The sequence below is a fragment of the Thalassophryne amazonica genome, chromosome 19, assembly GCF_902500255.1.
Source record: "Thalassophryne amazonica chromosome 19, fThaAma1.1, whole genome shotgun sequence".
In the NCBI taxonomy this organism is placed as follows: domain Eukaryota; kingdom Metazoa; phylum Chordata; class Actinopteri; order Batrachoidiformes; family Batrachoididae; genus Thalassophryne; species Thalassophryne amazonica.
This window is the reverse complement of record NC_047121.1, coordinates 54,731,011-54,755,356: the sequence shown is the minus strand read 5'-3', so window position 1 is coordinate 54,755,356 and position 24,346 is coordinate 54,731,011. Positions and strand designations below refer to the sequence as shown.

At 39.2% G+C, this 24,346-nt stretch overlaps 1 protein-coding gene and 1 long non-coding RNA gene across 4 annotated transcripts in view; both read right to left on the bottom strand.

Moving 5' to 3' along the window:
• The window catches only part of scaf8 (SR-related CTD-associated factor 8), a 61,369-nt gene extending 37,662 nt beyond the window's left edge, over window positions 1–23,707 (bottom strand). For 2 of the 3 annotated variants that reach the window (XM_034195163.1, XM_034195164.1), the window contains exons 1-2: window positions 23,551–23,707; window positions 21,308–21,391 (exon numbers count right to left, since the gene is read on the bottom strand). In XM_034195163.1, the coding sequence (XP_034051054.1) occupies window positions 21,308–21,391; window positions 23,551–23,580 (114 nt within the window). In that variant the 5' untranslated portion in view covers window positions 23,581–23,707. Of the gene's footprint in view, window positions 1–5,393; window positions 5,488–21,307; window positions 21,392–23,550 lie in introns of all 3 variants that reach the window. The other variant, XM_034195165.1, reaches the window with a different exon arrangement.
• Window positions 7,576–21,151, bottom strand: LOC117531974. The gene is made up of 4 exons (XR_004566761.1): window positions 21,137–21,151; window positions 17,760–17,765; window positions 9,898–9,903; window positions 7,576–7,734 (listed from the first exon to the last, which is right to left on the bottom strand). It is a non-coding gene; the product is annotated as an uncharacterized LOC117531974 (long non-coding RNA).
• Window positions 23,708–24,346: the final 639 nt, after the last annotated feature.

The following is a 24,346-nucleotide window of genomic DNA, read 5'->3' as shown; positions in this document are numbered from 1 at the left end:
TACTGGGACCAACACACACTTCTCGCCGTTTCATGTTATCGTCTGCGGACAGTTCTTGGGTTGTGCATGCTATGACGTCATCCCTTTATGTCAGAGGACAAGTTGGGACATGCCCAGCTCTCCACAATTTCTCTTATACTCACTCGACTGGTAAGCCACTGAAAGCCGAGATAGGCAGGTCCCAACTTGTCCTCTGACACTCCAAAACGGGGGTGTTCTTTGTCTCGCTCCATCAGCAAATCCGTCGTGACGCGCGAAGCCTCCGCGCGGCTTTCCATGACAAAATCTCTTGTTAAAAGTGATATCTGCCAGAAAATGGCTGATGTCCAGCTCTTGTGATAACCAGAGAAATTGCACACGATGGTCCCGGATCCATACAGCCACCAGTTTAGAAATGATCTGGTGGTTTCTGCCTGTCGATCGCGGCTCGGAGCGTGGCGCGCCGTGCACCATTGTGGGCCGTCCTTAAAGCTGTAGTAACACTCCATAATCTCTGTGAAGCCCATAAAATTTTCACCGAAAGCCATAGGAATTTTCCGAATGGTTTCCAGCTGCCTGTCTCTAACAGTTTCTGAAAAAATTCTGATGGAACAAAGCCCAAATCATTCCGCCATTTCCTCGCAATGAAAAAACGACGAGAGGGGTGGACCAGTGCTCACTCAAAGCCTGCCCACAGGCGAATGACGCAACCGACAGGCGTGAAAAAACTCACGCATGTGCACGAAGGTTCAAGCTTGGCTGACGTAAAAACATATGAATCAAATCCATATATTTTTTGCATAAAATAAAAAGGTCGGATACTTTTCTCACAGACCTCATATGTTAAAGATAGGAATTTTTCCAATTTTCCAAGATCTTTCCTGACTTTCTCCTTTAACCTGACCTTGAAAATTGAACCACTTCTGCCTAAGAGGATTTGAATCTTCAGTATCAATGTGATTTGAAAAATTGCAGGCTCCAGGCTGTTCACAAACAGAAAAACAGACAAACAAACAAACGGGCGATAACATAACTTCCTCCAACTTCGTTGGCACAGATAATAATAATACTAAGGATATATTGGTACAGGTGAACCTCATTAACTCATGCAACTTGGCGTCCACAAAATCAAACTGCGAGTTATACGAAACCATGAGATAATGAGGATGACCAAAAACGTACAGTAGTCTTTATACAGTAGTCTACATTTTTTGGGGTCCACAAATCAACCGTGAGCAAAGCCAAAATATGAGTTATGCTTGAGGGAGTTTTTTTCCTTGCCACTGTTGCCAATATGCTTGTAAGATTAGAACTTGCTTTTGTGAAGTACCTTAGAGTGACTTATTGTTAATATTTGGTGCTGTATAAATAAACTGAACTGGTTGATATTGATGGTAAGCTTTGAACATTTATCCTCTACAGATAGACCTTATGGCCCATAAGAAACAAATGTGTGAACAAGGGTTGGGCAGGTGGGCAATTACATCATCCATTGCCAATAGCTGACAGACATCATGATGCGTAGTCACCATCATGATGTCAAGCCCACTGATTTTCACACTCACACACACACATATTTATTTGTTCATGCAGGGGATTTCCCAGGAGATCACACTGAGTACTGATAAATATCTGCATTAAGGAGTGTCAACCAGACAGTGCAAAAATTATACACTGTGGCTCTTCTATTTGTATGCAAAATGCATGGGGTTGTGTTGAGCACTGTGTACTCAGGGGAAGAATTTTGCTGCTTGGCACAGAGTGAATAGGCCATGCTCGCCTGTGGCGTGCAACTCGGTGTACAATTTTCCTGGCAAGAAGAGAAAAAGTTCATCCAAGATATCAATAAGAGTTCACCTGCCTGGGGTTATGTGGAGATAAGCTGGGCACTCAGACATCGCAAAAACAAATTTTCCTGACTTTGGCAATGGCAATAATGATTTTCCTGATTATAACACGGCCATGTCATAGACGCTTGTGAAAAATCATCAGAATTCCACAGTTACTTGGCCTATTATTGTTAAGTTAGAAAATTAGCAAAACAAATAAATAAATAGCAATTATTTTGTTATTTAATATATGGTTAGACATTTTAAAGAGTTTAAAATAAGGTATGAACAAACTACAACCTCCTCTTTCATCCTCCATCGTAATGTTTTACTGTAGACCAGGGGTGGGAAACCTGTTCCAGAAAGAGCCAAGAGGGTGCAGGTTTTCTTTGCAGCCACTGATTCCACCAGGTGATTTTATTGATTAATATCACTTTGAGCAGATGGAATCAGTTAATCAGTGAAATCACCTGGTGGAGTCAGTGGCTGCAAAGAAAACCTGCACCCTCTTGGCTCTTTCTGGAACAGGTTGCCCACCCCTGCTGTAGACATTGTGATTTTCCAGTTAAGTAGACACCATCCAATCCTAGAGAGAATGATGTCTGCAGTCTTTAACTTGCATATCAAACAGCACATCCATTTCTGACTGTAGGGTTCTTTGAGCAGCGACAGTCATGAAGAAAGAGCTGGAAATGGGGACAAAAAAATGGAGAGAGACAGACAGAGATTGCTCCCCAAAAATCAAATCAAAGGTTTAACTAATGAAAACTCTAGTTTCCATCATTATGAAGATGCTCTTCAAACTGGCAGTATTATTAAATTATATGCTGTGATAAATATCAATCAACATGGAAAAAAAAAAAATCGTAATTTTTCTGGCCATACTGCCCAGCCCTAATGGGAATATTTGAAAATTATTCACCAATTACTCAGACAGTGACATTCAAAAGTGGCGTTTCAATTATTGATACCATTATGTCTGAGCTTGTCATGATGAGAACTGACCCTGTGAATCTGTTTAGTATCACAGGATAAATGATATTTCAAAACCTTTATTAAAGTAATCCTCATACTTAACATTCGGCAGACAAGAAGCTTCAGCCTGTGCAGACCGTTGAAATGTCTGTCATTTACATTCAACTTGGTCCAAAGTAACCAAGTGTCATATCACAAAGTTCAATGCAGAGAGACCACTCCACTGTTTTTAAAGAAAAATCCCCTGCATGCACCGTCTTCCCAATGACCCAAAGTGAGCCAGGGTGGCACCTGTCTAACGTTCTCTGTCTCAGTAGGAAAACCACACAACAGACATGTAAAATGTTACGGCCCACCATGGCAGAAGGACATCATGTCTACAATTAACACTGGCTTGCTCACAAGACACATGAATCCAATCATTTCTGGAAAACTTTCACCAAATTCATTGAACTCTTACAGTTCAATGAATTACAGTTGCCCATCAACGTAGTACCTGTTTTTTCTCTAGTACCATAGTTCTCAAACTGTGGTATGTGTCCCACTGGCAGTATGTGAGCTCCCTCTGGTGGTAGGCCAAGTAGTCTACACACCCACACGCCAGAAAACAACCACAAAATTTGTAAGCACTGCATGTAAACTAAGTTTTTATCTTTTAAAAACAAAAACCTATGTTCATTTTTAAGCAACTTAACAACTTGGGATCCCATTCAAACCACCAGTGAAATCTGTATAAGAGTACAGACAATGGATTGTGAACTTTAAAGCATTTTCAGTGCTAAAGGCATTAAATATAACAACAAATATAAGCTAAAATACTGGCAGAAAAAAAAAACCTCATGATTATCTGGAAAAAACAAGACAAAATGTGGATTAAATCTTGGTTTGTTTTGATTCCATTTCCTACAGAGAAGATGTAAATGGACATAAAACATGGATTAAAGCAAAGTAAGTTTCTTGCAGATTTAGTTTATCAGTACGTCTGAAACTGTGATGAATTATTCTGTAGTTATTATGCAGAATAGAGCGTAGACACCCAAATCAAGACCTGACAGGACCTGATGGGTCGAACCGAGCTCAGACAAACAACATATTGAAATGATAATCGGGTTTGGGTCCAGTACATCAGCACAAAGATACCGAATTGGTATGACTATACACCAGGAGATGCCGGGAGGTACAGAAAGGCTCCATAAAAAGGGTCACTGCATGTTCAGTATATGTATGTAGATCCGTACTGAACAAACTTATTTTTATTTTTTGGTGTAATTAAGTCAGAGGCTTTATTTCAAATAAGGTTAAGGTTAACTCAACAACTTTTCATTGAATCAATATAACCAAATGGAGCAGATGATTGATAATAAAGGATTTAACAGTTTTACGGCTTCAAGACTTAAACAAATCCAATCTGACACTGCTCTCAGCAATAAGTGAACCAAAATGAAGCAATGCTCCATAAGAGTCGGACTCTGCTCTGTAAGAAAAGCGAAATGAAACAATGCTTCATGAGTCTAACTTGGCTCTGCAAGAGAAGCAAAATGAGGCAACGCTTCATAAGAGTCAGACTCGGCTAATACATGCTTCAGATACAAAGCTGCAAATCAGTTTCTGCTGCAACAGACAGACATTGATGGAGAGCAATTCGAAATTGATGGAAATCTCCCATATGCATGTAAACCTATTATGTTAGATGTACAAGAGCTGCCACTGTCAATACATGTAAGCTTGTGTCAATTATTTATCTTTCCCAAGCTTCAAACACGGACACTGCACTAAGCCACATACAGCATATACAGACAGCTTTTTGGTGCCCTCCGGTGCCTCCCGGTGCCTTCTGGCGTATAGTCATACCCCACTGAATTTACAGTTTTTTTCTGAAAGAATGATGATGTCGTAGGCCTGCCTGTCTAACCTCAGCTGCTTGTAATGAATGACATGCTGTTGTTAACAGTATAATTTAACATACTTTTGTAGTCTTGGGGGATCACTAATAGAATTTATTTTAGTCATGAGCAGAATGCTGAAGAGATGACGGACGACTGTGGGGAACACTGATTGTGAATAAATGGAAAACTGTGATGCTTTTATTACCAGTTGTAACGGTGGTACTTGGAAAGCCAAATATTTTCTAAGGTGGTAATTATTGTAAAAAGATTGAGAACCACTGCTCTAGTACAAGTAAAAATGGTCCCATCAAAATGCTTAATGCTAAAGCATGAAAATGCATCAATTGACTAAAAATGGGGTCAACGATGTAAAAGCCACAGATGAATTTCCAACAAAGATGTCAACTCCTAAATTTCCACACAACAACAAAGAAATTCTCAAGTTCCCGAATAAAGCAGTCCAACATTCACAAAGAAAATAGTCTTAAGTTTCAAGAAATGTCAACAGGTGGCTGCAATAAGAAGACCAAAATGATTATCAAACAAAATATTAATGAGCTGTCACCCTAAAAAGTACAATCACAAACATCCACCAAGGTCCAATGCCAGACAACCAGAAGTATGGCTCACAGAAGCAACAGAAAACTCCACTTCACTGGGAGAAATCAGCTTAAATTGTTTCAGCCTTCTTCCACCTTCCTTGTGAAACAACCCATACTCCTACCTAAGCTGGTTAGGGACTCTCTTATCTCTGTGTAACTCTCTCCACCCCATCCTCCTGCTTCACTTTCAGTGCTTTGGGGATGCTGGGAGAGCTGCTGAGGGAAGGGGAAACAGGTGTTATTCACAGGCAACACCAAAATAAAGCAGTTTATTCAGAAACAATATTCAGAAGCAGTAATACAAGTCACTGTCTGAAGGCTAATATGTTTTGGTCTCGGCACCTCAGAAAAAGAGAAAAGGAAAAGCTGAGCAGTTTTTTTTTTATTTCAAGTGAATCATGCTGCACCTATAGAGGGTCATGGGGAAGTTGGTCATTGATTAGTGATCACTTCTTTCCCCAGAAAAGTCATTATAATGTTCTGAAAACAAAAGGTTACAGAATAGAGAATGGACATTTGTCAGCAAACAGTTAAATGGTAACCCACAGGCAAAATGTGCACCGCTTCCTCAATCACACATTCATTAGTCTATCTGAATGCACCATTAGCAGGGTTCGCAGAGAACGCACACCCAACAGTTGGGGGCAGATTAACTCTTATCCAGTTGAGTGGATGGTTAATGCGCTTGGTTTCAGTTCAGAAGGTTCTGGCTTCAAATCCCACCCCTGCCACATTTCTCCATGTAATGTGGAGTTGCGCCAGGAAGGGCGTCCGGCGTAAGTGGCGACCCCGAGTGCAAACAAGGGAGCAGCCGAAGGGACTTACTTACAGTTGGGTGGAGGTTGTTTTCGCCCCTGTGTTTGTGAACAGCCTGGAACCCACAATTTTTCATATATCGTTACGAAATTTTTACAGAGGATTCATATCCTGATAGGCAAGAAGTGATTAAATTTTCAAGTTCATAGGTCAAAATCAGGAAAAATTAGGGATGAGTACTAAATTCTGTACTTTTTTGGTACCGACCGAATTCTATCGGTACTACCGGGTATCTGTTCACGTAAAATCAAACGGTACCATGTTTTGGTACTTAAATGCACCATTATGCTTGAGGGAGTGGGAGAGTGAACAATTTTACATGCTGAACACAAACGCAGCACACACAGCATAATGACGTCAGAAGCGGCAGCTGCTGGTTCATAAACAAAGCAGCATGGCTGACAGAAAGCACTCAAAATTATGGCTCAACTTTTGTAAATGTGATGCAGATTACGCTCCCTGTGATATTTGTGACGCAAAATGCAAGGCCAGCGGCGGAAATACATCTAATCTGAGGAAGGACCTGGTTAAGCTCAAGATATTTCTCAACGCTGAAGAGAGCACAATTTTTGACCACCTGTGAGTCAGATCAGCTCCTGAATTCGGCACCGCTAGCGACTCGTCATCTGCAGCCAGCATCGCTGGAGAAGATACGCTTGTTGAAACATTTGGTGATGGCAACAGTGACAACGACTATTCATCGTCTGCTGCAGGTAAAACAACGCTAAAGCGTAGTGTTTAGATGACATTAGCACGTGTGGAGCGGACTCGGCTCTTGCCCGAAAAAGTTGATATGCATGGGGTTCTTGAAAAAAACTGCACAAGTAACGACAAAACGCTACAGTGAATGTAGCTCATTGCAAAAACGTTTGCCTCACTTTTATTTTTAGTTTGTTGCACTTTAATTTATAAAAAGTACACTTTTATTTATTTTTAGTCTATCCCCTTTTGGTTTTAATTTGTGCATTTTAAAGAAAAACACTGCTAGGTGTAGTTAAGAGTTTTCTATGTTCAAGAAATATGTGAAACAATTGCCTTGTTACAAGACAAAAAAATTCATGTTGTTTTGACATATTTGTTAAAGTTTATACTTTTCAGAAATAAATCTGCTAAAATGTAATTTTCTTTTACTTCAAACACAACACAAAAGTACCGAAAATTGGTACCGTTGCATACCGTAGAGATTCCCAGGTACCGGGTAATCGGTTAAAATGTGAAAGTACCCATCCCTAGGAAAAATTTTGGAAAATTTGAAAAATCCCCATCCTTTAACATTGAATGAATGTTCAAAAAAATCATAACTCTGTCAAAAAAGATTGAATTTCTTTCATGTTTGACAGCGTTATGTAGGATGGCTAACTGACAAAGTTCGATCTGGATCTGATCCAGATTACATATTTTGCGGCCATTTAAATTTAACATAGAAAACCCTATTTAATGTATATTTTACATTATACCTTAATCAAACATGCCCCAATCACTCTCATATTTGAAAGTGAGGCAAAGACTGGCACTCTCTATTGCCTGACAAAGTTTGATCCAGATCTGATCCAGATTGTGGATTTTGTGGACATTTGAATTTAATATTGAAAAGCCCTTTTGGTGTACAGTTTGCATTATATCGCAATCAGAAATGCCTCAATCACTCTTTCATTTTTCTGTTATGGATTTACCTACACAACCAAAATTGGATGAGGTTCCAATTTTGTCTACCAGTTATCAATTGGAAACCAAGTGCCAAAAAGCAATGACAAATTGTGCATAGCAGAAATAACCAACGTTCTGTGAAAATTATCCGAAAAAGAATTCAGAAACCAAAAAAGTTGAGGAAAAAAACCTGCCAACACCACAAAAAAACTCTGATTCAAATACATGAACTAAATATATCCTGCTGACATTTGATCACATCTAATTTAGCTTATGAAAAGCCACTTCTGACAGGACTTTAACCATGAAATTTTTTTCCAAGGTAAAAATTTGTGGATTTGGAAATTAGCGTTGGCGGAGGTTTGTGCTCTGCAAACATGGTGCTCTAGTTATGTAACTGTCACCTTTAAAGTTGTCTTCAATTTCACTTCTTTTGAACATATTTGATTAAAATACTGTGAATTCCATAATAATTTTTCTTATGAGGTCTGTTTGGACCCCAGTTTGATATAATGGTATCTAGTAGGACTCTATAGCAAGATTTTGAGTTTTGTGCCAATTGTTCATACCTACTGTACTACCAGAGCAGTTTCCCTTCAGGAAACACAGGTTCAGTCTTGAATTTTATTTTGAAAAGTTGTGTTAGAAAAATACAGAGAAAGTTCTATCAAAATTAAATTTGGTTTATTAGTCAAATTACTCAATAGTTTCTTCAAAACGGTTGAAAACTGATCCTATGGTATAGACATGTACGAATGGGCTATAAAAAAATCTTTGCAGTACTAAAAAATAAGAAACTGTGGGGGTGTCCACATTGACCCCAGGTGTACAGACTGTTAAATTTCATGTGTTCTGATGAGGGTCAAGTCCCCCCCGGCCAGCTTAGGCCTGAATGAGAGTTTTACAATAACTTAACCAATAAACTTTGATTTTTATGATAAATCACATTAAAGCACATTTCCAAGCTATTCTAAGTACAAAATGAAACGTCTTCTGTCAGCTATGCATCATATTTCTTGACACCATTGTTTGCGTTGCCTAGCTGCATGACGCACCAATCGTGATTGTGAACATGAGGATACAATTTGTTTTGGACAAAAATATAAACTAAAAAGTTAAAAAAAGGTTTTCTATGACACAGGGAGTGTCTCTCGTGCCGCTATTGAGTGGTCATATTTACAAGAAGGAGACACGCAGACAAGCATGCAGTGTGGTAACATAATGTCCTGCAAACTATTACCATTGTGGTAACAGTATGCAACACATTAAACTGACTAACTTTTACACTATATTAGTGTAAGTGCAGTTTAGAACGTCTGTAGACTCCAAACAAGCCAGGAGAGGCACTGACTCCAAAGAACACTACTTTTATTGCCCAGTTTATTTATTTATTTATTTATTTGATAATTACAAACCAACTTTAGAATTATTATTCTTTACATTACTCTTTTAAGGACCCCTAGACATGTGACACCTTGGAGATTGAGCATTAATTAATGTATCACTGTGAATTGTGCCACTCTGAATACATGCAGTTGTCAGTTTCAGGAGTTTTAATAATGTGGCTCAGTGCAAGTATATGAAAACTGTTGCAATATCAAAAAACACATCAACAAATACAAGCATACGCACACAAAAACAAATAGCGCTGTTGACTTGATTTATGAGCCTACCAAACAAAAGATGGTGTTTGATGACTTTTATCATGAAGGCTATCTACAACCCCTGGCAAAAAATATGGAATCACCGGCCTCGGAGGATGTTCATTCAGTTGTTTAATGTTGTAGAAAAAAAGCAGATCACAGACATGACACAAAACTAAAGTCATTTCAAATGGCAACTTTCTGGCTTTAAGAAACACTATAAGAAATCAGGAAAAAAAATTGTGGCAGTCAGTAACGGTTACTTTTTTAGACCAAGCAGAAGGAAAAAAATATGGAATCACTCAATTCTGAGGAAAAAATTATGGAATCATGAAAAACAAAAGAACGCTCCAACACATCACTAGTATTTTGTTGCACCACCTCTGGCTTTTATAACAGCTTGCAGTCTCTGAGGCATGGACTTAATGAGTGACAAACAGTACTCTTCATCAATCTGGCTCCAACTTTCTCTGATTGCTGTTGCCAGATCAGCTTTGCAGATTGGAGCCTTGTCATGGACCATTTTCTTCAACTTCCACCAAAGATTTTCAATTGGATTAAGATCCGGACTATCTGCAGGCCATGACATTGACCCTATGTGTCTTTTTGCAAGGAATGTTTTCACAGTTTTTGCTCTATGGCAAGATGCATTATCATCATTCTGTTTAGGTGTTAATGATGGCTTTCGTTTAGCTTTTCTGTATGTAAATCCCATTTCCTTTAGGCGGTTTCTTACAGTTCGGTCACAGGCGTTGGCTCCAGTTTCCTCCCATTCGTTCCTCGTTTGTTTTGTTGTGCATTTTCAATTTTTGAGACATATTGCTTTAAAGCTTTCTGTCTTGACACTTTGATGTCTTCCTTGGTATGTCTACCAGTATGTTTGCCTTTAACAACCTTCCCATGTTTATATTTGGTCCAGAGTTTAGACACAGCTGACTGCGTGATGATTTACCCTCTTTTAAGAGTTTGATAATCCTCTCCTTTGTTTCAATTGACATCTCTCGTGTTGGAGCCATGATTCATGTCAGTCCACTTGGTGCAACAGCTCGCCAAGGTGTGATCACTCCTTTTTAGATGCAGACTAATGAGCAGATCTGATTTGATGCAGGTGTTAGTTTTGGGGATGAAAATTTACACGGTGATTCCATAATTTATTCCTCAGAATTGAGTGAGTCCATATTTTTTCCCTCTGCTTGGTCTAAAAAAGTAACCGTTACTGACTGCCACAATTTTTTTCTTGATTTCTTATAGTGTTTCTTAAAGCCAGAAAGTTGCCATTTGAAATGACTTTAGTTTTGTGTCATGTCTGTGATCTGCTTTTTTCTACAAAATTAAACAACTGAATGAACATCCTCCGAGGCCGGTGATTCCATAATTTTTGCCAGGGGTTGTAGAACCTCAGACCGACTGACAGAACAAATGCCTTTTCTCAGTGATAATGATTAAAACCACTTTCAACTTACTATGCTGTATGTATATTTTGATATTTATATCAGTTTTACCTCATTTTTTAGGTGTCATATCCACTTTAAATAAAATCCTTGTCATTTGATTGGTGGATTCTGTCACATGGCATTCGTTATTTGTCCCACTGTATGTACAGTGCATAAGAAATTTTCACAGCGCTTCACGTTTTCCTAGGGTTGGGATGACTCATGAAAATCATTAGTAGACTAGTTGGGTACCATTAGTCATCAACTAGTTGGTGATAAATTTGACATTGAATGAATTAAGCCAATTTCAAATCTTCATGGTGAAACTCAAATATGACATGTATTTTAACAAATATAAGCACAAACTCACAAATACAAAAAACAGCATTAGCATGAAGACAATACCTGAATTCATTTACTAGGCTTAGATGACCTGTTTGAGCTGACTAGTTCACCTGCCAAGGTTCACACACTTTCTTCACTGAGTGAAGGGAGTGGTGGTAGCTCCAGCAGGTCTATTCCTTTAAGGGTTAAAAGAACTTAATAAATGGTTTACAACTAGTCGACTAATTAAAAAAACTAGTCAGATCTTAGCTAGTCAGAGTCGACTATTATGACTAGTCATCCCATCCCTATGTTCTGGATGCACTGTATTTGCCATGCATTTTTGACCCATAACGCTTTGCACTATTGAATGACTCCACAACTTGTTTGTAAAAATTCATCCACCATACGAGGAACGGTCAGCGCTAATTAACAGCTCTGTAAGTCTGATGCGGAAATTCTGCAAACTTTCATGGGCTTTTTTTCCCTCAAATATCAGAGACAGTTTTTTTTACTTGCCCCCCCAGCCCCGAAAATCCCCTGAATGAAAATACTTTTAATATATAATGGGAATGTGTTGGGACGTCATCAGTTTCCATGCATCAGACTTGGAGTGGTTAAATAGCGCCGACCACAAGGAAGCTAAATTCAGTACGCCATAAGCTGCAGTGCTCGCAGGAGATCTTTAGCAGTCATGGAAGCGCTATCAGATGAAAAATTGGACAAGTCAAATTACAACTTAGTGCAATACAATGAAGCTGTCACATAAATTTTGCTTAACAGAGATACACAGTGCACCTGGAAAGTATTCAAAGCACTTCACTTTTTCCACATTTTTTTTGTTGAAGCCTTATTCCAAAGAGGCTGAAACAATTTTTTTTCCCTCAAATTCTACACACAATACCCTATAATGGCAATGTGAAAAAGTTTCACATATATGTATTCACAGTCTTTGCCATGAAGCACAAAATTGAGCTCAGGTGCATCCTGTTTCCACTGATGATCCTTGAGATGTTTCTACAGCTTAATTGGAGTCCACCTGGGGTAAATTCAGTTGACTGGATATAATTTGGAAAGACACACACCTGTCTACATATAAGGTCCCACAGTTGACAGTTAGAGCACAAACCAAGCACGAAATCAAAGGAGTTGTCTGTAGACCTCAGAGATAGGCTTGTCTCGAGGCACAAATCTAATGAAGGGAACAGAAACATTTCTGCTGCCTTGAAGGTCCTAATGAGCACAGTGACCTCAATCATCTGTAAATGAAAGAAGTTCAGATCCACCAGGACTCTTCCTAGAGCTGGCCGCCTGTCTAAACTGAGCAATCGAGGGAGAAGAAGGACCTTAGTCAGGGAGGTGACCAAGAACACGATGGTCACTCTGTCAGAGCTCCAGCATTCCTCTGTGGCGAGAGGAGAACCTTCCAGAAGGACAAGCATCTATGCAGCAATCCACCAATCAGGCCTCTATGGTAAAGTGGCCAGATGGAAGCCACTCCTTAGTAAAAGGCATATGGCAGCCCACCTGGAGTTTGACAAAAGGCACCCGAAGGACTCTCAGACCAGGAGAAACAAAATTCTCTGGTCTGATGAGACAAAGACCGAACTCTTTGGCGTGAATGCCAGGCATCATGGGCAGAAACCAGGCACCATCCCAACAATGAAGCATGGTGGTGGCAGCATCATGCTGTGGGGATGTTTTTTAGCAGCAGGAACTGGGAGACTAGTCAGGATTGAGGGAAAGACGAATGCAGCAATGTACAGAGACATCCTGGATGAAAACCTACTCCAGAGAACTGGGAACTCGGAATTTCCTACTTATAACAAAGAAACATACAGCTGAAGGAGCTAAGATAAAACTTTTGTCTCCCTTCTTACTCACTCTAGCCAACCAGGTAAAAATACAACTGCCGCTAATGTTAGTACTGACAACTGACACAGCAGAGCTGTGTGTTGTCTTACCTGTTCACTAGTTATCCAGTAAAATGAGATTATCTGGGGTTTTTCCTAATGATCTCTGGTCAGCTGTGGTTGTTCAATAACTTAAAGTCCTAAAGTGTCTTCAGAAAAGGCAAATTTTGAGCATACTGGCGATATAGTTTGGGAATCCTTTGAATAATGAAGAACACACTTGTACTGGTGCTACACAAAATCTTTTTTATAACTCAAAATTGTTAAAAAAAAAAAGTGATCACCACAGCTAATGTCAATTTATAGCACCTTCAAATTTGTTTCATGTGTACTTTACATGTTTCATATTTTAAGTTTGCAGCTGCTCAGTTTTGTATATTGTCTATTTTTAAAAATGCCTGTTTCCCCCTATAATATTATACTCCTGGCAAGCAGGCAGTCAAACAAGAAACCACGCAAGACCTGATGTTTATTTTTTATAATATGAAGTATTAATTAATTTGGATGTCAAGCATTTGACTATGACATTCTCTCAAGCATAACCTGCGACGTAACAGTTTTTCTGCAAGTGATTTACCACTGTTGCCTGCATGCTTGCTCAGGAGGTGGGTATGGTTAGACTTCTCCCTTGTGGAGCACATTTGGGTGACTTATCTTGTGATTTAGTACTACATAAATATATAGATTTGACACAGCAAAAATCTACTCATTATATTTATTATATTATCTAGCTGGAGGTGGCATCACACTAACAGAAGGCAGCAGACATCAGAATCTCATATGTGTTGGACAGATTTTGACTCCTATTGAAATGAAAAGTCTAAAATGACCCTCCACCTAATGCTACCTCAAATAATTTTCGCACTATACATAATTTTATATTCATGTAACACTTCCCCACCCATTATGTGATGTGTTAGTGATTTTACAGCTATATATATATATATATATGAGGTCTGTTAGAAAAGTAACTGACCTTGTATATTTTTTCAAAAACTACATGGATTTGATTCCTATGTTTTTACGTCAGCCAAGCTTGAACCTTCGTGTGCATGCGTGAGATTTTCCACGCCTGTCGATTGCGTCATTCGCCTGTGGGCAGGCTTTGAGTGAGCACTGCTCCACCCCTCTCGTCGTTGTTTCATTGCGAGGAAATGGCGGAATGATTTGGGCTTTTTTTTCCATCAGAATTTTTTCAGAAACTGTTAGAGACAGGCAGCTGGAAACCATTCGAAAAATTTATCTGGCTTTCGGTGAAAATTTTACAGGCTTCACAGAGAATAAGGAGTGTTACTACAGCTTTACGGACGGCCCACAATGGCGCACAGCGCGCCGCGCTCCGAGCCGCCATCGAGAGGCAGAAACCACTACATAATTTCTAAACGGATGGCTGTGTGGAGCCGGGACCGTCGTGTGCAATTTCTCTGGTTATCACAAGAGCTGGACATCAGCCATTTTCCGGCAGATTTCACTTTTAACAAGAGATTTTGTCATGGAAAGCAGCGCGGAGGCTTCACGCGTCACGTGCAGGCCATGACATTGACCCTATGTGTCTTTTTGCAAGGAATGTTTTCACAGTTTTTGCTCTATGGCAAGATGCATTATCATCATTCTGTTTAGGTGTTAATGATGGCTTTCGTTTAGCTTTTCTGTATGTAAATCCCATTTCTTTTAGGCGGTTTCTTACAGTTCGGTCACAGGCGTTGGCTCCAGTTTCCTCCCATTCGTTCCTCGTTTGTTTTGTTGTGCATTTTCAATTTTTGAGACATATTGCTTTAAAGCTTTCTGTCTTGACACTTTGATGTCTTCCTTGGTATGTCTACCAGTATGTTTGCCTTTAACAACCTTCCCATGTTTATATTTGGTCCAGAGTTTAGACACAGCTGACTGCGTGATGATTTACCCTCTTTTAAGAGTTTGATAATCCTCTCCTTTGTTTCAATTGACATCTCTCGTGTTGGAGCCATGATTCATGTCAGTCCACTTGGTGCAACAGCTCGCCAAGGTGTGATCACTCCTTTTTAGATGCAGACTAATGAGCAGATCTGATTTGATGCAGGTGTTAGTTTTGGGGATGAAAATTTACACGGTGATTCCATAATTTATTCCTCAGAATTGAGTGAGTCCATATTTTTTCCCTCTGCTTGGTCTAAAAAAGTAACCGTTACTGACTGCCACAATTTTTTTCTTGATTTCTTATAGTGTTTCTTAAAGCCAGAAAGTTGCCATTTGAAATGACTTTAGTTTTGTGTCATGTCTGTGATCTGCTTTTTTCTACAAAATTAAACAACTGAATGAACATCCTCCGAGGCCGGTGATTCCATAATTTTTGCCAGGGGTTGTAGAACCTCAGACCGACTGACAGAACAAATGCCTTTTCTCAGTGATAATGATTAAAACCACTTTCAACTTACTATGCTGTATGTATATTTTGATATTTATATCAGTTTTACCTCATTTTTTAGGTGTCATATCCACTTTAATAAAATCCTTGTCATTTGATTGGTGGATTCTGTCACATGGCATTCGTTATTTGTCCCACTGTATGTACAGTGCATAAGAAATTTTCACAGCGCTTCACGTTTTCCTAGGGTTGGGATGACTCATGAAAATCATTAGTAGACTAGTTGGGTACCATTAGTCATCAACTAGTTGGTGATAAATTTGACATTGAATGAATTAAGCCAATTTCAAATCTTCATGGTGAAACTCAAATATGACATGTATTTTAACAAATATAAGCACAAACTCACAAATACAAAAAACAGCATTAGCATGAAGACAATACCTGAATTCATTTACTAGGCTTAGATGACCTGTTTGAGCTGACTAGTTCACCTGCCAAGGTTCACACACTTTCTTCACTCAGTGAAGGGAGTGGTGGTAGCTCCAGCAGGTCTATTCCTTTAAGGGTTAAAAGAACTTAATAAATGGTTTACAACTAGTCGACTAATTAAAAAAACTAGTCAGATCTTAGCTAGTCAGAGTCGACTATTATGACTAGTCATCCCATCCCTATGTTCTGGATGCACTGTATTTGCCATGCATTTTTGACCCATAACGCTTTGCACTATTGAATGACTCCACAACTTGTTTGTAAAAATTCATCCACCATACGAGGAACGGTCAGCGCTAATTAACAGCTCTGTAAGTCTGATGCGGAAATTCTGCAAACTTTCATGGGCTTTTTTTCCCTCAAATATCAGAGACAGTTTTTTTTACTTGCCCCCCCAGCCCCGAAAATCCCCTGAATGAAAATACTTTTAATATATAATGGGAATGTGTTGGGACGTCATCAGTTTCCATGCATCAGACTTGGAGTGGTTAAATAGCGCCGACCACAAGGAAGCTAAATTCAGTACGCCATAAGCTGCAGTGCTCGCAGGAGATCTTTAGCAGTCATGGAAGCGCTATCAGATGAAAAATTGGACAAGTCAAATTACAACTTAGTGCAATACAATGAAGCTGTCACATAAATTTTGCTTAACAGAGATACACAGTGCACCTGGAAAGTATTCAAAGCACTTCACTTTTTCCACATTTTTTTTGTTGAAGCCTTATTCCAAAGAGGCTGAAACAATTTTTTTTCCCTCAAAATTCTACACACAATACCCTATAATGGCAATGTGAAAAAGTTTTTTTTTTTTTTTTTTTAGATTCATGTTAATTTATTCAAAAAAAAAAAAAAAAAAAAAAAAAAAAAACCTAAGAAATCACATATATGTATTCACAGTCTTTGCCATGAAGCACAAAATTGAGCTCAGGTGCATCCTGTTTCCACTGATGATCCTTGAGATGTTTCTACAGCTTAATTGGAGTCCACCTGGGGTAAATTCAGTTGACTGGATATAATTTGGAAAGACACACACCTGTCTACATATAAGGTCCCACAGTTGACAGTTAGAGCACAAACCAAGCACGAAATCAAAGGAGTTGTCTGTAGACCTCAGAGATAGGCTTGTCTCAAGGCACAAATCTAATGAAGGGAACAGAAACATTTCTGCTGCCTTGAAGGTCCTAATGAGCACAGTGACCTCAATCATCTGTAAATGAAAGAAGTTCAGATCCACCAGGACTCTTCCTAGAGCTGGCCGCCTGTCTAAACTGAGCAATCGAGGGAGAAGAAGGACCTTAGTCAGGGAGGTGACCAAGAACACGATGGTCACTCTGTCAGAGCTCCAGCATTCCTCTGTGGCGAGAGGAGAACCTTCCAGAAGGACAAGCATCTATGCAGCAATCCACCAATCAGGCCTCTATGGTAAAGTGGCCAGATGGAAGCCACTCCTTAGTAAAAGGCATATGGCAGCCCACCTGGAGTTTGACAAAAGGCACCCGAAGGACTCTCAGACCAGGAGAAACAAAATTCTCTGGTCTGATGAGACAAAGACCGAACTCTTTGGCGTGAATGCCAGGCATCATGGGCAGAAACCAGGCACCATCCCAACAATGAAGCATGGTGGTGGCAGCATCATGCTGTGGGGATGTTTTTTAGCAGCAGGAACTGGGAGACTAGTCAGGATTGAGGGAAAGACGAATGCAGCAATGTACAGAGACATCCTGGATGAAAACCTACTCCAGAGAACTGGGAACTCGGAATTTCCTACTTATAACAAAGAAACATACAGCTGAAGGAGCTAAGATAAAACTTTTGTCTCCCTTCTTACTCACTCTAGCCAACCAGGTAAAAATACAACTGCCGCTAATGTTAGTACTGACAACTGACACAGCAGAGCTGTGTGTTGTCTTACCTGTTCACTAGTTATCCAGTAAAATGAGATTATCTGGGGTTTTTCCTAATGATCTCTGGTCAGCTGTGGTTGTTCAATAACTTAAAGTCCTAAAGTGTCTTCAGAAAAGGCAAATTTTGAGCATACTGGCGATATAGTTTGGGAATCCTTTGAATAATGAAGAACACACTTGTACTGGTGCTACACAAAATCTTTTTTATAACTCAAAATTGTTAAAAAAAAAAAAGTGATCACCACAGCTAATGTCAATTTATAGCACCTTCAAATTTGTTTCATGTGTACTTTACATGTTTCATATTTTAAGTTTGCAGCTGCTCAGTTTTGTATATTGTCTATTTTTAAAAATGCCTGTTTCCCCCTATAATATTATACTCCTGGCAAGCAGGCAGTCAAACAAGAAACCACGCAAGACCTGATGTTTATTTTTTATAATATGAAGTATTAATTAATTTGGATGTCAAGCATTTGACTATGACATTCTCTCAAGCATAACCTGCGACGTAACAGTTTTTCTGCAAGTGATTTACCACTGTTGCCTGCATGCTTGCTCAGGAGGTGGGTATGGTTAGACTTCTCCCTTGTGGAGCACATTTGGGTGACTTATCTTGTGATTTAGTACTACATAAATATATAGATTTGACACAGCAAAAATCTACTCATTATATTTATTATATTATCTAGCTGGAGGTGGCATCACACTAACAGAAGGCAGCAGACATCAGAATCTCATATGTGTTGGACAGATTTTGACTCCTATTGAAATGAAAAGTCTAAAATGACCCTCCACCTAATGCTACCTCAAATAATTTTCGCACTATACATAATTTTATATTCATGTAACACTTCCCCACCCATTATGTGATGTGTTAGTGATTTTACAGCGATATATATATATATATATATATGAGGTCTGTTAGAAAAGTAACTGACCTTTTTATTTTTTCAAAAACTACATGGATTTGATTCCTATGTTTTTACGTCAGCCAAGCTTGAACCTTCGTGTGCATGCGTGAGATTTTCCACGCCTGTCGATTGCGTCATTCGCCTGTGGGCAGGCTTTGAGTGAGCACTGCTCCACCCCTCTCGTCGTTGTTTCATTGCGAGGAAATGGCGGAATGATTTGGGCTTTTTTTTCCATCAGAATTTTTTCAGAAACTGTTAGAGACAGGCAGCTGGAAACCATTCGAAAAATTTATCTGGCTTTCGGTGAAAATTTTACAGGCTTCACAGAGAATAAGGAGTGTTACTACAGCTTTACGGACGGCCCACAATGGCGCACAGCGCGCCGCGCTCCGAGCCGCCATCGAGAGGCAGAAACCACTACATAATTTCTAAACGGATGGCTGTGTGGAGCCGGGACCGTCGTGTGCAATTTCTCTGGTTATCACAAGAGCTGGACATCAGCCATTTTCCGGCAGATTTCACTTTTAACAAGAGATTTTGTCATGGAAAGCAGCGCGGAGGCTTCACGCGTCACGACCGATTCGCTGATGAAGCGAGACAAAGGAACACCTCCGTTTCGGAGTGCCAGAGGACAAGTTGGGACATGCCCAGCTCTCCACAATTTCTCTTATACTCACTCGACCGGTAAGCACTGAAAGCCAAGATAGGCATGTCCCAAAGGTTCAAGCTTGGCTGATGTAATCACACGTGATTCAAATCCATATAGTTTTTGAAAAAAATAAAAAGGTACGATACTTTTCTAATAGACCTCATATATATATATATAAAAAACTAATTCACGCCAGACACGTGTTGTTGAAGACAAAGAATCATTTTTAAAAAGTATGAACTCTGATGACCCGTGTGATGGTTTGTCAGACAGCAGCTTGTGAAGTCAGCTGCTGTGCAGCTGCTGAATCAGAGACGCTAATTTGTAGCCTGTGGACCACACATGGCCAGGCCACTGTTTTGAAATGCTTCAAAGGGGGTCTGGAGTCAAACTTTGAAGAAGGTAGTAGGTGCATATGCACCCTGAGATGGGCCAGTGATGACTGAGGTGATTCTGACAATAAATATGCCCATTAAAATTTGCTTATACTCAAACACACCAATTAGCTAAACTGCAGGATTGTCTTACAGACATAAAGACATGGATGACCTCTAATTTCCTGCTTTTAAACTCAGATAAAACTGAAGTTATTGTACTTGGCCCCACAAATCTTAGAAACATGGTGTCTAACCAGATCCTTACTGTGGATGGCATTACCCTGACCTCTAGTAATACTGTGAGAACTCTTGGAGTCATTTTTGATCAGGATATGTCATTCAAAGCGCATATTAAACAAATATGTAGGACTGCTTTTTTGCATTTACGCAATATCTCTAAAATCAGAAAGGTCTTGTCTCAGAGTGATGCTGAAAAACTAATTCATGCATTTATTTCCTCTAGGCTGGACTATTGTAATTCATTATTATCAGGTTGTCCTAAAGTTCCCTAAAAAGCCTTCAGTTAATTCAAAATGCTGCAGCTAGAGTACTGACGGGGACTAGAAGGAGAGAGCATATCTCACCCATATTGGCCTCTCTTCATTGGCTTCCTGTTAATTCTAGAATAGAATTTAAAATTCTTCTTCTTACTTATAAGGTTTTGAATAATCAGGTCCCATCTTATCTTAGGGACCTCGTAGTACCATATCACCCCAATAGAGCGCTTCGCTCTCAGACTGCAGGCTTACTTGTAGTTCGTAGGGTTTGTAAGAGTAGAATGGGAGGCAGAGCCTTCAGCTTTCAGGCTCCTCTCCTGTGGAACCAGCTCCCAATTCAGATCAGGGAGACAGACACCCTCTCTACTTTTAAGATTAGGCTTAAAACTTTCCTTTTTGCTAAAGCTTATAGTTAGGGCTGGATCAGGTGACCCTGAACCATCCCTTAGTTATGCTGCTATAGACGTAGACTGCTGGGGGGTTCCCATGATGCACTGTTTCTTTCTCTTTTTGCTCTGTATGCACCACTCTGCATTTAATCATTAGTGATCGATCTCTGCTCCCCTCCACAGCATGTCTTTTTCCTGGTTCTCTCCCTCAGCCCCAACCAGTCCCAGCAGAAGACTGCCCCTCCCTGAGCCTGGTTCTGCTGGAGGTTTCTTCCTGTTAAAAGGGAGTTTTTCCTTCCCACTGTAGCCAAGTGCTTGCTCACAGGGGGTCGTTTTGACCGTTGGGGTTTTACATAATTATTGTATGGCCTTGCCTTACAATATAAAGCGCTTTGGGGCAACTGTTTGTTGTGATTTGGCGCTATATAAAAAAATTGATTGATTGATTGATTGATTGAAATGTGTTGTTTTGCACCCATGCAGTTGGGAGCAGGGAGGTTAGTGATACTAAAACTTAGTGATCCACTGAGGGCAAACTGGGTGTCAAATTCACTCTATATTAAAGCTCATCAGAACTGGACCGGTGCAATAATGTAATTTCAGGCGAATGGTGTAGTGGTCTCCCTTAAAGAAAGAACTGGAGGAGAGGAATTCCCTTTTAGACCCAATGTCCGATCCTACAACTCTACATGCTTACTTTAATAGCCTTGATCCCAGACTTGGTGATCTGTGTCATCTTGGCCTTGGATATGGGAGGCTTGTACTCATTCAACGAGTACAGCTGAAACACAAAAAAGGAACATTTGTCAAACATTTCTGCTACTAAAAACACAACTGAAAATGTTAATATTTTAAAGATCAATATATCAATGATGTGAAATCCAAAGAAATTCCCAGCAAACACCAAGAGAAGCAACAGCATAATGGAATTAGCAAGTGAGTTCGCAAATTATCCATCAGTAACTCTGTCTTGTTTGCAAAATACCATTTTAGTAGTTTCTACTTTTACTGTATGTTTGGTTGCTCATGTCAGTGGGCCAACAAGGCAATTCTAGGGAGAACACTGTACAAAAAACAAACAAAAAAAAAAACCAGAAACCTCATGGAAACATTGGCAGGTTAACCTATTCAAAATTTTGATAAACATTTAGATGAACCAGGAATTAAAGATTGCCCCTCTTCAATTTTGCAAGACTGGGAACAAGGGTTGTCACAATAATTACAATATTTACAATGTACTTACTGGACATTATATAAACATACTCAGTCATTTTTTTCTGATGTACTGCCTGTTGTGATTGTTGTTTTAATCATGTGTAATCTGACATTATTGAGTATATTTTCCAGAGTATAAGTCACACTCATAAAAAAAAAGCCTCTTCAAGAGACTAACCCTAACCCTTGTAAGTCACATCAGAGTATAGCAGTTGCACTATTTTCTATATATATATTTATTGTGTATGCACAATAAAAGTTATAAAATGGGCAATTCTATGGAAATGGCATTACAATGACAGCCAAAAGTGGCTATGATTTAGCTCCCCATTACAAAGTTGCTAATTGTAATTTATTACCAAAGGATTCCCTAAATATTTCTAAATTATATAAAATATGCCCTCGTAATACAGTGGATTACGGTAAAAGCTGCAATGCAGTTGCCATAGCAACATTTTACCTTTCATAGGAATTTATTTTAAAATTAAGAAAAATTAATATACCGGTCCATGATACATATCTTTACTTTCTGTATTTCAATACTATAGAATAATGTAAATTTCAGGCCATACCACCAAGGCCTACCAAAGTGTTTATATAACATAAAAAATCCTTGCCATTTAGTTTGTGGATGTCATGTAGCATTGACTATTTGTCCCATTGCACAGAAAAACAGTAAATTATATGATTTATTCATCTTCGTGCAACTGTGTTCCATTTACCATTCATTTTGCCTCAATGTCTTGCTCTACTGAACAACCATGCTACCATTTTGTAAAAATGTGTCCAATACGAGGACGCTAGTTGTAAAAGAAAAGAAGAAAAAGTTGCAAAAGAATTGTAAGGTGTTTTTCACCTGACTTATTTTGAGCAAAATGTCAAATGACAAGGATCTATTTAGGTGTCATATAAAACAAATAGTTTTCAATTCTTGCAATGTTAAAATTATTTTCACGCACTGAAAGGATGCTTGCAAATAACCTTACCGTTGCACTCAAACATTCCTTACATGTATATTGACTGCAGTATCGTTACTAATGCAATTGGATTTAGTTGGAATTAAATGGAAAAGGGGTTGGAAATGGGCCTGACCATGTCACATCATGTTGTGCATTAAGAATGGAAATGACCCCCATCCTGATTGTTGAAGGTGATTACTCTAAGAAGTGCAGGTTGTAACTTCTGATAAACAAAAGTGCACCATAACATACTTCTAATTTGCTGCATTAGATCGTGCAGACTGTCAGAAGTTAGGCTAGCATTTTCCACTGATGTATCAAGGCACATAAAGGAGGATTATTTAGCATCATAACAAGAGACAGTTTTATCTGAAATTTCCAGAATCTGGTTATACTCTCATATATCTGCTTTGTGTATTTAGTAACAATAACAGGGAATTTTTCCGACGTCGATATATGAGCTACCTCATGAGTCTCGTACAAGCTAACATGTAGCCGGCTAAGTAGCATTCGCGCTAACCTGCGAGCTAATGAAGTGTACAGATGTTGTTGTCTGGGGGGTATTTTCGGGGCCGTTACTAAGAGCCACTTCGTATTTTATCATGGTATCCAGAAGTGTTTAATTACTTCGTTACTACATACTGCGGCCTTGTATATGACACGGGCCCGCTAACATTTTCCGATAGCTAATGCTAACATTAGCCAAATAGCAACAATGAATTAGCTGGACATCGTTTGTGTCATTAATTCACTGTCCGAAACAAACCTCGTTGTTGAAGGCTTTCACGGCCTCCATAGTGCCTCGTTTTTCGGCTCACAGGCGACTATAAACCTTTATAAATATCTCCTCAGAAACCGGCTTGGGACGTGCACGCGCGCCGCTGGCTGAGATGGAGGAGACTAATGGCCAATATGGCGCACAGACAGAGGATCTCTGCAGACACAGCAGCGACCCAAAGCGTCCAGTGGGGACCATTACACGCATGATTGCGCCCAAATCACAATAAGATTTCATTTTAATTTAACCTTTATTTAACCAGGTTAGTCTCATTGAAATCGTGACCTCTTTTGTAAGGGATACCTGGACAATCAGAACGTTTCCAGTTCACGTAACCTGCATGTCTTTAGATTTGGGATACAAACATAGACGATACAGGACGCGATATTTTCACAATACGATGTTCACAGTTTGTATTTTGTCATGCATTTTTATATTCTATTAAATCCATCACTGTAGCTTTCAATACAATGCAATAAAAATATAAATATAATAATAACATAATATAAAAATAAAATCGTTATATTTTTCTTTGCCAATATTGCTTTAAATGTGAAACTACGTGTGCACTTTAATTTTTTTACAGTAATAAATACTTAAATTTAACATTAACATATGAGATTATGTCATGCACTAAAAAATTATTTTGTTATAACTGTGGAACGAACAAATTCAACAATAAAAACAGCGCTGTCCTTGAATCACTAAATCTGGAGTCTGAGGCAAGTCTGAAGTTTCCAGTGTTCAAGTCAGAATCCAAGATACCAAATAAAATTTAGAGGAC